Source organism: Alosa alosa, chromosome 15 (genome assembly GCF_017589495.1).
Source record: "Alosa alosa isolate M-15738 ecotype Scorff River chromosome 15, AALO_Geno_1.1, whole genome shotgun sequence".
In the NCBI taxonomy this organism is placed as follows: domain Eukaryota; kingdom Metazoa; phylum Chordata; class Actinopteri; order Clupeiformes; family Clupeidae; genus Alosa; species Alosa alosa.
The window spans coordinates 18,949,090-18,964,763 of record NC_063203.1 but is presented as its reverse complement, the minus strand read 5'-3'; the positions used below and the strand labels follow the sequence as shown (position 1 = coordinate 18,964,763).

At 40.6% G+C, this 15,674-nt stretch overlaps 1 protein-coding gene and 2 non-coding genes across 3 annotated transcripts; 2 read left to right on the top strand and 1 right to left on the bottom strand.

Annotated features, from left to right (window-relative positions):
• Positions 1-578: 578 nt before the first annotated feature.
• On the top strand, positions 579-663 carry trnal-uaa. The gene has a single exon. It is a non-coding gene; the product is annotated as a tRNA-Leu (tRNA).
• Positions 664-9,800: 9,137 nt separating this feature from the next.
• trnaf-gaa lies at positions 9,801-9,872 on the top strand. The gene has a single exon. It is a non-coding gene; the product is annotated as a tRNA-Phe (tRNA).
• Positions 9,873-12,087: 2,215 nt separating this feature from the next.
• LOC125308333 (putative gustatory receptor clone PTE03) lies at positions 12,088-13,020 on the bottom strand. The gene has a single exon (XM_048264759.1). The coding sequence runs from the start codon at positions 13,018-13,020 to the stop codon at positions 12,088-12,090; it is 933 nt and encodes a 310-aa protein (XP_048120716.1).
• Positions 13,021-15,674: the final 2,654 nt, after the last annotated feature.

Sequence of the window (15,674 nt, the reverse complement as noted above, 5' to 3'; positions counted from 1 at the left end):
GGCTGATGACATCATAATAGAGCACTTAAGCAATTAGAATCCTAGGCCAGGTGTTCCGGCCACCTGCATCAACTGTCAGTTTCTCAGGCTTTAAGCCAAAGATTCTAGAATCTTTGCTTTAAGCATACAGTCTCATTCTCTTAATAAGACTACAGTAGTAATTATCATGAACTATCTGTCAAAATAAGCCCCGCCCCCTGAAACGTCATAAATCACGTCATAACCACGCCTCCTTTTTATGCAAATTAGCCACGTGGTTGTCACCACGTGTTGTTTGTTATTGTTATTGTTTTGTGAGTCATGTGACAGTCATGTGACTGGTGTCAAACCCCTGGGCAGCCATATTGGATGTAAAGTCATGTGACAGTCATGTGTCTGGTGTCAAACAATGCCACGCCCCCTTGGCATCCATATTGGATGTAGTGTCATGTGACAGTCATGTGACTGGTGTCAAACCCCTGGGCGTCCATATTGGCCCCCAAACCCCCATGTGTGTTTTGTGGATAATGGGGAATCAGATAAACTTTGTAAGAGTTGTATATGTTTAGTGGTAAATGGGTCTAAATACAAAGTGTGCTGCTAGGATGGCCGAGTGGTTAAGGCGTTGGACTTAAGAACCAATGGATGTTTGCATCCTCGTGGGTTCGATCCCCACTCCTAGCAACTATATTAATGGCTGAGTGTAGTAAGAAGTTTACGTTTATTTTTTGATAAGTCCTAGAGATGTTGAGAGATATGGATTAAAAAATAATTTTTTTAAAAAAGTTTAATTTGGTTAGCATATTGCTAGACGCTTTGGCTAAAAAGGTGTCGGCCAAATCCGATGTACTGTAATTTTTATAACTAGAATCATGGGGTCGTGTGTGTGACCAAATGGGTCTATGTCTGGAGGAGGGGTTGGGTCTATCCCCGGAGGAGGTGTTGGGCCCGGCCATGTCTCTGAGTTTATTGTCTGAAGTCCCTTTCATGTGTCTTATCAAACAAATGGCTCGGCTCAGGCGTGCTGTTTAACTGACTACAATCACAATGGTTAATTATGTATGTATGTATTGGGGGTCTATGATTCCCCCACACTTTGTAGAGGAGGTGTTGGGTCCGGACATGTCTCTGAGTTTATTGTTTGAAGACCCTTCCATGTATGCTCCATATAGAGGGCTAGACGCTGTCGTCCTGTTTAACTGATTACATACACAAATGTATCTGTGAGAACTGTATATGGCTAGTGACAACTGTATGCATGCACGTAGAGTCATTATAATGATATGTTTTGGTTGTGCTAGGTAGCCATGTGTCTGCCCTGATGTTGCTAACTACTCTGCATAGGGGGATGTAAGCAGTTAGTGTATGGGGCTTAGGATCAAACAATTAAAAACGTATTGGCAGGGGGTGGCGACTGTCTGGATCTGCATTTGTAATAAGGCCTATGGCATACAGTAGGCGGGGTGATGAGGGTCGTGGTCGATGTTCCGTTGACCAATTGATTATCTAATTGTTTTCAAAAACCCTAGAGATAACAACCAAATCAGTGTATTAGCGAGACAGATGTACCCCGGTAACACAAAATTCTTTCTTGAATCTTTTAAAAATGCCACTGAGAAACCCTACGGATATTTGTTGATTGACTATAAACCAAAAACCCCAGATTTGTACCGCCTCAGAACAGATTTGCTTTTGGAGCATCAGGCTGTCTATGTGCCGAAGAAAACAAACTGAGACACAGATATGTCTGAGAGAATCGGTAGAAATTTGCCTCTTTTGAGGCGTTTACTTAAAGCTAAACCGCCCCAGAGACGTGTCATTTTACATTCTGCGTCAGATGAGTTAATCTTAGCTCTCTGCGAGGTGACACTGAATATTCTTCGTGGTACTATACCCTTAACAGCTATACAATATAAAAAACTACGTAAAAATACGATTTTGATAAAGTTACTGGCTGACAAGAAAATTGGCCCTACGCACAAAGAGACGCACTATTAACCAGAAAGGTGGATTTCTCCTGCCCTCTTGAGTGTTGCTCTGCCGTTCATAACCAGTCTGTTTACATCAAGACAGAGTTAGAAGTAATGGAGTACGCTGAGAAAATGTATCTGGTACCACAAAGACAGTTGGACCGTTTAAAAAATGATGTCGTAACTACCCCACTGCGCCAGTCTGCTGAAAACGAGTTGGAAGTAGCTATGAAAAATGTTTTGAGTAAAACACACCTGACCCCTCATGAGAAGGCCCTGCATTATACGTCATTATAACAGAGATATTTGGCCCTGGTTAAACAGGGGACCTTGAGACGAACACACTGACACTGAGTTTACCACTGCAGTCATCATCCGATGATGTGTCACAGAGTTTAGCAGTACAGGCTACGCCCCCCACTTTTGAGAACAATCAGGTAGCCTCTGAGGTTTTAAAAAATGTACCCCTGAGAAGCAAAAGGAATGCTGAGTATATATTAGCAAAGATGTACAACTCTCAAGGCATAGCATCGTGGGACGATTCTGGGTCTTTTTGTTTTAACGGCACAACCATTCCAGGTAATGCATGTGTTTGATCTGGTAAAAAGTATCACCGGGCCACAAGCTGTGAGCCATCGCAGGCGACCTCAAGGATGGCATGAATTTCTGAGGGCTATTGCTATGCTAAACATCCCTCTTTCTACAATACCAAATAGACTAGTTAAAGATTCAATCACAGCCCTGAAAAGAAATAGTACACCTACTCATACACCAGTTAGAGCGGTATCAGAATCCCCTGGTTTTTCAACACCTCAATTAGATGCAACAGCATGGCTTGAATTTTAGAAAATCTTGTAATGATTACTATGCATTGCTTATGTCTAATGTTCACAGATGTTGTAATATTTTGTAAATTGTAATTTTTCTGCTTTGTTTTTCTTATGTTTATAATGTTTTATAAGGTTGTATGACTTTTGATACAGGTATGACTTATAATGTGTGTATTTCTATCCTTTTGTTTTTCAATAAAAACACCCAACTCTGAAATGTCATTTGACATGTTTATTTATTATGAAGCCTTTTCAACACTTTTTTAGATACTTATCATTGATCTGTGCATGCTGCACACATGTGAATATATTACACATGCATTTACAACCTTGTAATTTTTTCACAATTAATGACACCATATTATCATTTCTATTTAAATTTTCAGAGTATTTAAGCATCACATCTTCATAGCATAACCCTTTCAACATATGATACAGAAAGAACACACAATGTTGACCACATGTGATAGACGTAAAGTCTTGCACCTGCTGGTTTGAATATAGCAGACGTTTACCCATGTTTTTCAGAAATGTGTATATGCTTGGAGGAAATATATCACTGTCTGGACGGTTCCCCGGCTGTCGAAGAAACACACATCACCTTCTTCAGTTATGTAATGCATAGCTAACCAGTGTTCACCAGGTTGGTCTGAATTATGTGTATTAATTATCACATAGGCTGGTAGATGATACACGGGTGTTTTAGGTAGCTGATCACAAGCCAATACCCTAGAAAATGTGTATTTTTGGATATATTATCCATAATAGTCGATAATTCAACAGTATTCATGATCTTTCAGTAGTAGTCCATCAAAATCTGTCTTCGATTAGACACCTCAATTATACTGTCAAATACCGCATACACAATCAAATTTATTGTATTCGGCAACGGTTGTCTGAACCGAACTTCCAAACGGATATTGCCTGACTTTATTAATGACAGATGCTGGCCACACTCCTCGTCAGGCGTTAAATTAAAAGCAAAAATACTGTAACCGGACAAGTAGTCCTGACGATTTATGACCAGTGCTTTGTTTTTCAGATGTCTTCCTGTGGATAACACCAATTGGTAAAACTCCCGTGACGGGCAGGCGCTTCATTAAATTTCGGCTGTAGCGCTTAGACGGGTATTGTTGTCCATCTACATAAACGGCTAGGAATTCCAGATCATAATGTTTAAAAGCGCGATAATGATTTTTTGTGTATGATCCAGTATGGGCATCATTATCGACCATTGCTAATATGATGGATTTTGGTAACGCCCCCAGAAATAGGTTTTCCTGATTAGCCACCCGCGTACCAGCGGGTATTGAGAAATTTTTTAGACATACTCTATCAATAGGGTATTTAGCAGTGGTGGACTGCAATGCTTGCGCATGACCCAGTCTCACAGCCGGAGATACAGAAACTTTCTTCACAAAAAGACTTGCTGAAAGAATGTTGATTTTGTATGCTACAGCATCACTGCGCATTAAACAGAATTCATCCTTCGCTCTAGTTAGTCTTATTTTGATATCAATTCCGTTTAACATCAATTTTTCTTGAAAAAATATGTCGCTGTGGATTGGAGCTAACAATTCTACAACATTACTCGATTCAGAAAATGCAGCTCTCTTTGTGAGACCTTCGTTGGCCCCTCCAGGATCCCCCGACATCCATATGGCCTGCTGTATCTTTGTAAAACAGCCCGCAGAAAATGGTCTCCAGGGCCTCACGGTCATAATTCAATAGACAATCTATAATACAGCGGTATGGATAGGTGTTTGAGCTCTGCGATATGAGCCGATCCCCCAGTGTTATGTCGACCTGAGAGAAGATTGAGCCGCCAGGGTAGTTTATCAAACCCATAGGCGCCCCCGCTGGTAGGTCCGCCCCGTTGGGTAAGGTGATTTTTAACCTTGTATACAGTAGCGAATTATTCAAATCAATATAGTCTTGACCATTTCCCGCGACAAAAAACTCCAGGGGTCCGGTGTCTGACAGAGCTGATATGGGGGGTATCTCAACATAGGTGTTTTTCTCTATAGCCGTTTGAGTCATAGGCACTGTAAAAAGATCCAACTCAGATTTGACACACTCCGCCGACATGCCGTGTATCAGAGCCATGGTTAGAATATGGATTTACGCCTCTTTTTAGCAGGTCTACTCCCCCGGTGTTTACTCTGAGCCTTCCTTTTCGACACTGATCTTTTCTTAGCCTTTACATTGTTTTTCTTTGTGTATCTTCCTCTTCTCACACCTGGCGGTCGTTTCATGTGTCTACGTTGCATTACTAACACCCCGACCCTCTTGACTGTTGTGGGCTTGCATGACGTTGCTCACCACATCACTGACGATATTTTTAGCTGCCGCTTTTAAATGCGGTTTAGCGAGTCCAATACCCCTACGCAATAGAGGCATAGCCATTCTGTACAGACCTTTTAGGAGCGACCCCCAAGCCGAATCCACCATACATGACAGGGCCCCAGCGAACCCATCAATATGGCCACCCGCCTGGTTTTGATAATATGTAACATAACGATGTGGGTCCGCGTAGGGATTAAATTCTTTCATTTTTAAATTCTTGGAAGTTGTTTTACCGGTCTGAAATGGAGTTTTGTAATCACTTTGCCGTGCCTTGAATGACACGTTGTGGTTTTGATCACTTTTCACCTCTATGGTAATGTCGTCAATGTGTGATTTAGACACACGTGCGTAGTGTGGTTTGTCGTAGCCGATTGTGACTATATTTTTGGTCTCCCCCGTTATTTCTACACACCGCAGGAGTGGTACATAATAGTCACCTACAACTTGGTGGTCTATAATGTCTGTATAGACAAACAATGTATATTCCCCGCCATACAAATCAGCAATGTGGGGGGCGTATCTACCGACGCTCCCGGGGGGTACCGCGAATGGAATCATATCTTCAAAACCTAGAATCCTGGCTAGCTTCCCACGGAATGTTAGCGAAACATCACTTTCGGATGATGTCACACGGACTTTGTGAAGTAGTTCATCATAGGTAAACTGTATATGAGACCCGACACTATTGATTTCTGCTATGATATCAGCAATGCTATTGTAGAAAGCTTCACGAAGTTCACCAACAATAAGGATGTTAGTAGCTGTATCGGTAATTGTGAATTTTGAATGTTTTTTGTGAAATGGAACCCATGTTTTGGGGTACATGAACTCAATTAAAGCGACCTCCCAAGCCCCCCTTAGTGTTAGTGTTTTTGCCAGTTTAGTTCTGTAGTTGGATATTCTGTTGTCAGGATAAATATCGCGGCACGCATTGCTTGGTAAAGTCACATAAAACCCTTCGTCCTCCATGATGTCACCAGTGTGAATAAGGATATGTATGTTGTGTTGTGATTTAAGACATTTTTTTAAGCATCAACCACATCTTTTAGGGGACCCATGAGTTAAATTTTGATGGCCAACCTAACCATTTTACCAATACCATACGCGTCCTACCTACTCTTTTGCTTTCCAAAATCTTTTCCACTTTGAATGCCTTATCCCTGTTTATGAGGATTTTCTGCAACTCCTCTTCATAAAAGGTACCTTCTAACATGTCTCCATCATAGTCTTTCAACCTGTAAACAGGTGGGTTTCGATGTACACACTCTGCTATGGTGAAAAACTCACGTGTGTAGTTTTCCTCATACCCCTTTGTGAATGCACCTCTGACCTTAGATACTCTAACAAGCTCTCCTATTTTGTATTTGAACACAGATTTTTTGGCAGCTCCCGTCTTTACACCATACAGGTTTTTAAAGACCACATTTTCATTTTCTTTTGTCACATCCACAGGTCTCATTTTGATACTACGATGGTAACTGTTATTATAAGATGATACCATATCAGGTAAGACGTCACAGTAGCGTTTAGAGTTGGCGGCTGTTAGATAACGCCACATTCTTGATTTAATAGTTCTGTTGAATCGCTCCACGACACTAGCTTTTAATTCACTCCCAGTGGCGAAATGATGAATGTTGTTTTTATTCAAATTCTTTCCCACGGTCAGTTTGCAACTTCTGGGGTATACGACCCTCTTCTATGATTGATTCAAAAGCAGCGGCAACCGCCATCCCTGATTTTAAAATACGCACCCATGCATATTTGCTAAAGACATCTATACACGCCAGCATATATTTAGCATGGTCATTCTCCTGGAGTATATGGACATGTCAACCAGATCCGTTTGAAATTGCCTGTTGATACCATACACAATCACCCTATTCCTTTTGTAGTTGACACGCATAGGTTTATGAAGTGTGTACGCATCCTCCCTGATAACCATTCAGCAACATCCTTATCGGACAGATGTATCCCTGTTTTTTAAAGGCAGCTTCTTTTTAATCTAGTTATACCCCCATATGAACCCTCACTTGAAGGTGTGTAGTAGATTGTATTTAGAACCTCCTCCATGACACCCTCCATACAACTAATGACAGACCACGATGTGCATTCACAATCTTTTATTTGGCAAGCAGGCTTACATATCCATCATGGGTAGAGAATCAAGGTAGTTTAAAAATTTAACACACACATCAAAGTCCTTAGCAACCAGAAATTCCACTAGGCTATTCACAACCTCATAGACATCCACAGACTCATTCTTACTTTGCTTGATGACACATACATCAGTTACATATGTACAAAGAGCTACGATATGCCCTATCTTGAAAAAGCCTTGCCGAATCATACACATGTTCTCTAAAATTTCATGCACTGTTACATGATACGCCTTGTTAACGGAGGATCCCATATTCAGTAGATCGGACCATTCTTCAGACAATGATCTAGCAAGCGTCATTTGATTTTTAAGGCTTTAAAACGATGGTAAGGTACAGCAATATCAGTTGCATAACATGTAGATTCGTCTGCTATGACATTACACAGTAAGGCTGTTAGCTCATATTTCACACGCTCTTTTGGTGGGCCTGAACCACAGCACCAATTCCCCATTACCGCTAATTGTCCCAATATGTCAGAGTTTCAAGAATAATGTTTGTATCACAATCCTTTATGTGATTTTCCTTGAAAGTGTGTAAATACCCACAGATGTATGGTTCCCCTGTTAATTAAGTAGACGATAGCTTCTACAGACCCCCAAATTTTTTTTTTTGATGGGTCTGATAGCCGTAATGTCCCAATAGATGATTCACGCTTTGCAGTAGTGGTCTTTTGTATAGCCGATGTTTTATATCCTCAACATTTGTTTGGAAGTAGTACGCATCTGGTTCAAAGAGGCAAGAATGTTGAATCTGGCTGGGGTGGCTTACTTGACATCCAAAACAGTCCTCCTGTAACTTCTGCGTGATGATGTGTTGCAGTGTAATACACACACAGGCCTTGATAAGTCCAAGAGGTAGCTCTGCCAAACAACCAACAAGGTCTTCACCAGTAGCTTTAGAAGTCCCGGTTCCATCTGCTGATGATACAGGGTTTAATGACACACCAATCTCTAAGTCTTCTGAACAATCCATCATGCCCACCCCACCACAGGTATTTTGAAAGTATACACACGTATCAGTCATCTTAACATCTGTTGAAGGCATCACGACAGTTCTGAACGTCTCGATGATCCGGCTGGTGTGATCGTATACAACCACTAACCATTCATGGGGTGTAGTCTGGAGGGCGGCGACTTCTCCGCTACCCAATCATGTGTGACCTCTCCTTTATCTTCAGAGTCGCTTTTGTTACCGTAGGAGGTACACCCACAGGGGCGCATCATCATCCACAAGATGGCATTCTCTAACATCCTCTTTATCATCCGTCAAAGTTAGCATCGCAAATCTCTCACACAAGTAATCCACGTCATAATGTATCATTTCTTGTTCAATTACTGATTCCTCTTGATGAAACATACTTCTTGAACTTTGATCCACACCATCAGGCCGAACAAGCGCTTCAGTCATTTCAACTTCATCCACATATAGAGACATTGTATGATGTTCACAACAGCTCTGAGAGTAAAGGAACCCTTCATTATGAAAACCTCTTTTTAAGCTTCATGAACGAGGGGGCGCTGATTCCGGAGCGGCTTCTTCACAATGGTTGGCCAGTTCCAGATCATCTTGGCACGTCTGGAAGAGACATGCCTTGACGCCCTGGTATCTTTCCAAACCAGCACTCCATTTGAACAATCTATCAACCTTTTGAAAACATCACTTAGAACATGCCGGTCTTTCCAAAGATACTCCACTTTAGGTGTATATGCGAATTCATTCAATTCTTTTTCATTATAATATGTAGGTCTTCTGTATACACTGCTAGACAGGCGAATGAAATCCTGTGGACAGTTAGCATACATGTGGTAAGACTTGACATAGGCTGGACTATTCCATGATGCTGTGTAGCGACTGTCCATAGCAGGCTGTACAATATCCTTCCAAGAGTCCCTAAACATCACCCAATCTGCATCACAAAATGAAATGTAATGTGCGCATGTCGCCTGAAAACGCCAAATCGAGATGTCAATGCGTTATAGCTTCACACTCGCGATCTTCCTTGTCAAAACATAGCCTCCGATGCGCCCATCGTTCAACAACCATTGGTATTCCACGCCATCATTAGGTTTTACTCAGAAAATTAACAAAAGTTTCAGGTCTCCTCCTTTATGGTGCATAAGTCATTTCAGGATTCGATAGCTTAGCGCCAACAGGGTGAGTGTGATCCGTCTCTTTGATTTTGCCGATTCAATCATGTCAGCCATGGTAAGTTCTGTTCAAAATCACTGCTAACAATGATAGCTATACATCGCCCCCAGCATTTATAATCTCAATCCTAGAGACACGCCGGGCAAAACACACCCACTACAAAAGGGTTTATAGATAACCAGGTGTCTGCATACAGACGCCACTACTCATAAACAGGTCTTTTACAATGTTATTAGCACTAGTGTAATGTGTAGGTAGTAGGCAGACCCCCGACATGAAAGGGGTCTCAAACAACACACTCAGAGACATGCCCGACAAAACACCATCCCTACAAAGTAGGATGCATTGCATACCATTGAAGCCCTGCAGCCGAAATAGCTCAGTTGGGGAGAGCGCTAGATTGAAAATCTAAAGATCCCTGGTTCAAATCCGGTTCGGCAACTCCATTTTCTTTCTTTTTTTTTTGTATTTAGCCCCATTTACCACTAAACATATACAACTCTTACAAAGTTTATCTGATTCCCCATTATCCACAAAACACACATGGGGGTTTGGGGCCAATATGGTCACATGACACTCCAATATATGGATGCAGGGTTTGACACCAGACACATGACTGTCACATGACACTACATCCAATATGGATGCCCAGGGGCACACCAGTCACATGACTGTCACATGACACCAGACACATGACTGTCACATGACTTTACATCCAATATGGCTGCCCAGGGGCTTTGACACATGATAATTACAGACTACACATGACTGTCACATGAAACTATCACAAAACAATAATTAATAACAAACAAACCATTTAAACCATCCACCTATTTAACTGACAACCACTCATCCTACCTAGTTCAGGCTAATTTGCATAAAACCTTTTAAACCATCCATCCTTATGATTCGTATAGATTTATGACGTTTCAGGGGCGGGGCTTATTTTGACAGATAGTTCAGGATAATTACTTAAATCTCATCTACCTAGTTCAGTCATTCCAACTACATTAAACCTCATCTACCTAGAAAATAATTTAACCATTTAAACTATCCACCTATTTAACTGTCCAGTAATTCCAACTATATTAAACATCATCTACCTAGCAAATAATTTAACCTTTTAAACTATCCACTAACTGTTCAGTCATTCCAACTATATTAACCCTTAAAGGAGTACCGTCACACTGGTGTTGTTGAGAAATGAACGTTCTAAAGAATATCTGGGTTCATTGAATTCAACATAGAATTTTAGAACCTTCAATTGTTGCGGAACTTAGAACGTTCAAAAACCTACACCTTTAAGGGTTAAAGGAACCGTATGTAAGATTGTGACCAAAACTGGTACTGCAATCACTTTCAAATTACTGTAGAGTGGTGTATCCCCCCCCCCCCCTGACTGGCAGAGCTGGTAACCCGGATGCCGAAACACTACTGACTTCGTGATTAGTAGATAGGTGGAGGGTGGCACGTCAGGCCAAAACACATGACAACATCAACATCAGTTGAGGGCTGCAACTTCACTTTTTAAATGACAATATCCTGGCCGGACTACTGTTGTCAGTGATATAAGTATTTGAAATGATTTCTTAATGTCTAGTGACATATCAGGTCCATTTTATGATTAATTGAAATACATTTCTTACATACGGTTCCTTTAAATCTCATCTACCTAGTTCAGTTATTCCAACTATATTAAACATCATCTACCTATTCAGTCAATCCAACTACATTAAACCTCATCTAGCTAGTAAATAATGTAACCATTTAAACTATCCACCTATTTAACTGTCCAGTCATTCCAACTATATTAAACCTCATCTACCTAGCAAATAATTAAACCTTTTAAACTATCCATCTATTTAACTGTTCAGTCATTCCAACTATATTAAACCTCATCTACCTAGTTCAGTCATTCCAACTATATTAAACATCATCTACCTAGTTCAGTCATTCCAACTACATTAAACCTTATCTACCTAGCAAATAATTAAACCTTTTAAACTATCCACCTATTTAACTGTTCAGTCATTCCAACTATATTAAACCTCATCTACCTAGTTCAGTCATTCCAACTATATTAAACCTCATCATGTTGCACATCATCTGTTTTAACAATATATTTCACACCATATGTTTTGCATTTTCATGCACTGGTAATTCCCTGGAATTGTGTTTTCTAGTTAAAATCTGCTCTTCCAACTTTATTACAAAGTGTGTTGCTGACAAGTCACAAAATCATGTAATGCAATGAAAAATATTACAAATATTGCATTTTTACTTATTTACCTCAACAAGAAATGGTTCACACATATAGTCTAAAGGGCTGTTCACACCAGGAACGATAACTAAAGATAACTATAATTATAAGATTTTACATGATCAATAATGAGTAAAGTCTCTCTCTTGTTGGTGAATGTGATGACTGAAGGTTTGATGGATTCTTATTAGCTGTCAAGGGGACTTCACATTGCATGCAGCATGCACTTTGTCTGCCGCCAGGTTGCTCTTGGTTGAGGTAATAACCCAACATTTTTTGCTGTGGTTGCCACCGGGCTCAGCACATAAGATCTATGATGCCGTGGTCAAAGTTCAACATGGTTGAACTTCAACCACGGCACACGCAGGAGCGGCAAAATGCTAGGAGTTATTATTCTAACTGTGAGTTATTTTCCTTTTAAAAAGTTGCAAAATTTTCAGTTTTAAATGTTTAGTCTGTAGGCCATAAATAACTGGATTTAAATGGGCAGGTACAACATGAAAAAGAATAGCCATGAATTTTCTTAAAAAGCGGTCTTTTGGAAACCGATGCATGATTATGACAATATATCCAGATAGTAACATTATCAGATACAAGACTAAATGACTTGCACATGTTTGGATGGCTTTGCTATTGAGTTCTGCATTTTTCTTAGTCCAGCATGTGACTCCAATTCTAATGTATGTGACAACAACAGTACCCATTGAGGAGGAAAATAGCACCACAGTGTAAAACAGTCCATAGATATTATTAATAGACACATCTTCACAAGATAACTTGAACAAGGAGGCATTGTCACAATAAAAATTTGGAATAAGTGATCTACAGCGAGACAGCCTGATTGTGAGGCCCACTAATACACTGACTAATACAATGACAAAACTCCAGGCAGACACAGTCAAGACTGCAACTGCCTTAGCTGTCATTATTGAATTGTATCGCAATGGATGACATATAGCCACATACCTATCAATAGCCATTATGATTAGTATGGTGTGTGCTGCTGAGGCAAATGTATGAGTAAAAAATATCTGTGAAACACATGCATTATAAGAAATTAACCTGTTTTTAGTAACCATGTCAAACAACAGTTGAGGTAGTATAACAGTGTTACCAAGGATATCATTGACGGATAAGTTGCAAAATAGCAAGTACATGGGTTGGTGTAAGCTTTTCTCTCTAATGATGATACAAAGAACACCAAAATTGGTTATCAGCAGTGCAATATAAACAAAGAGCAGTGTGTAAAATACAACATTTGCAAATGATTCAGGGTGTCCTAATTCTTCCAGCACAAGAATGTCACTGACGTAGGACAGGTTCTCCATCCTTGTTTCCTGACCAACTGTGGATACAGAATCAGATAGGCGACATTACTCTTTCTCTTCATACAGTTATTGTTTGAGCACAGATTTATATTATGTGTGGATAAAATAAAATTTTGATTAGATTAGATTGGTTAGCATTTGGAATGAGAAATTAATAGCTTACCCTCAGTGAGAATCGATGGAAATCCCAACTTCTCTCACCTGTCTTGCAGAACTACTTATATCCTATTGATGGCAATCCCAACAATCTCACATTCTCTGACAGCCAACCCCATCACACACACACACAAACATGCAAAAAAACTAAGATCCACTAAGAGATTGCAGGAGGAGGAGACAAGCAGGCCTCCGAACCGGTTCAAGGAACAAAAACGAAAACCAAAAACGAAAGGAATTTTACAGAATTTTACGAGGAGCGGAAACGGAAACGAAAACAAAATGGTCTTCAACTGTTTTGGAACAGAAACGTTATTCTGAAATCCACAAAGCCGGTTAATAACCTTTTTTTTTCGTTCTCTATATATTTTATAAAATTTCACAAAAGCATATCCTATGTCAGGGAGACTATTTCCGGTTGTGCGAAAAACAAGCCCGCATCTACACTGTTAATGTGAGCTAACAAGCCGCTATGTAGCCAACTACTTAATGTTAGCTGGTGTGGTTGTTACGGATTGATTTCTGCAGTTTGAAAAAACCCCCCCGAATAAATGGACCTTTGGTCCAAATGTGTATATTTTGTCTTGCTGTTGTAATGTAACCTATCCGTCTGCCACTTCGGATCTTAGGCCAGCTCGTAGCGTGGGCTACTGAAACTGATTTGGAAATTGTTTGTAGCCTATGCGTAATAGCCTATTTTGCCTGTCCACGCCTTGTCGGGATTTGAAATGTTTGGGCAATTATAGCCTATTCTATGTAGAAGAGTTAAATGGGAAATTTGAGATAGGCCTTGTCAGCAACAGACAGGTTCGTTTATAAACAGGGTTGGAATTATAGTGCAAGCCTTTGAAGATCCCCATATGGATAAAACTTAGGCTACAACCAGGTAAGGAGTTTAGCACGTATCCAGAAATATGTTTTAACAAGAAATTATTTATAGGCATAGGTTAGGCCTACAGTAAGTCTGTAGGCTATGGGATGGATAGCCCATCTGAATGTTTTTGGATGCCGCCTGTGATTTATTATTTTTGGGCATAGCTACGGTATAGGCTGAATCAAGGGGAAATAATGAGTAGGCCCTACGTCTATTCTAAGGTAAAGTCCACAAAAATAGACTTGATAGGCCCACCAAACACTGCCGGAACTTTAAGAACGAACGATATTTTGCGTTCCGAACCGGTTCAGGACCGATATGTTGGTGGCGGAACGCATGCAAGAACGAAAACGTTAAACATAGGCCTACCTGAACCGTTCGGAACGGAACGTTTGAAAAATAATTTCGTTTTCAAGCCCTGGAGACAAGACAAACAAACAAAAATGAATTGTTGCCGACAGATGTCACAGAGCTTTAGGCTTTCAATGTCCACTACTTTCTAAAACAACTTGGACATTAACGTTACATCTCACTCTGAAAGGAAAGTAAACAGCCATACACTGTGACCATGACAACATATATTAGAACTCAAACTCCAGTACAACTTTGATGTCCAGAGTATGCAACAATGTCTGCTGTTTCAAATGTTATTCACCCTAGCAGACACAATTTTTGAACTATAAATTGGCCTTTACAGAGACCAACTGACAAATTGCCCCAACCATTGAACGCAAAATACTGATATTGCACTATCCCCATCCTTCCAACTGTATATTGCATCTTGCTTGTGTCTGTTGAGGGGTCCACGGCCATGGCACTCTTGACAGGGACAACAAGGAAGCGATCATCCTCAGCTATCAACCCCCCCCCCGCCCCGGCAACTGCACTACCATACCACCCATAGTAGAGGTCTGCACTCCCCGGTAGACCTGCGGTCCTGGCCTAAAAAAAGTCTTGTGCGGAGGACAACTTTTGAAAGCTCTTTCGGGGAGCGGGCGGGATGAGAGAGGTGCGTTAAGGGTGCGGGACAAACCGATGATTCACTGCACTCCAAAATTAAATATGTAATGTGAAAATTAAATATGGAAATTATTAAAGTAGCCTAGTGTTCATAACTATAGTTCGGCTGGATGTTCTGTTAGGCAGCATTAAAAAAAAGCGGGGTTTAAGCATAACTGATTTGGATAGCAGGCCTATAGCCTATTGTCGTTTACGTGGGTTCAATTTGTTCCTGCTGCTCATTGTCAAAACTCGAAATCGAAAGCATGACAGAGGAAGAGGGCACCAGACTACTTCAGTTGTTAGCCTACATTCAGAACCAAGAAACTTAAAATCAGACATCTGGAGTCTTTCTCAGGTGTGTGTGCTCCTTTCGTGAGACAGAAAGAAAAACTGAATAGGCCATCCCTCCATCCCTCCTGCATGCGGGCTTTAGCGGGGGGGGAGCGGGACTAAAAATGACACAGTAATGCGGGAGCGGGACAGAATATTGCGGGAGTGGGTGGGCGCGGGACTGAAAAATCAGTTTCAGACCTCTAACCCATACTGTCTATTTAATTATTTGCAAATGTACATACTATATTTATTCTCATGCACAGGCATATTCTACTGCCTTCATTCTATT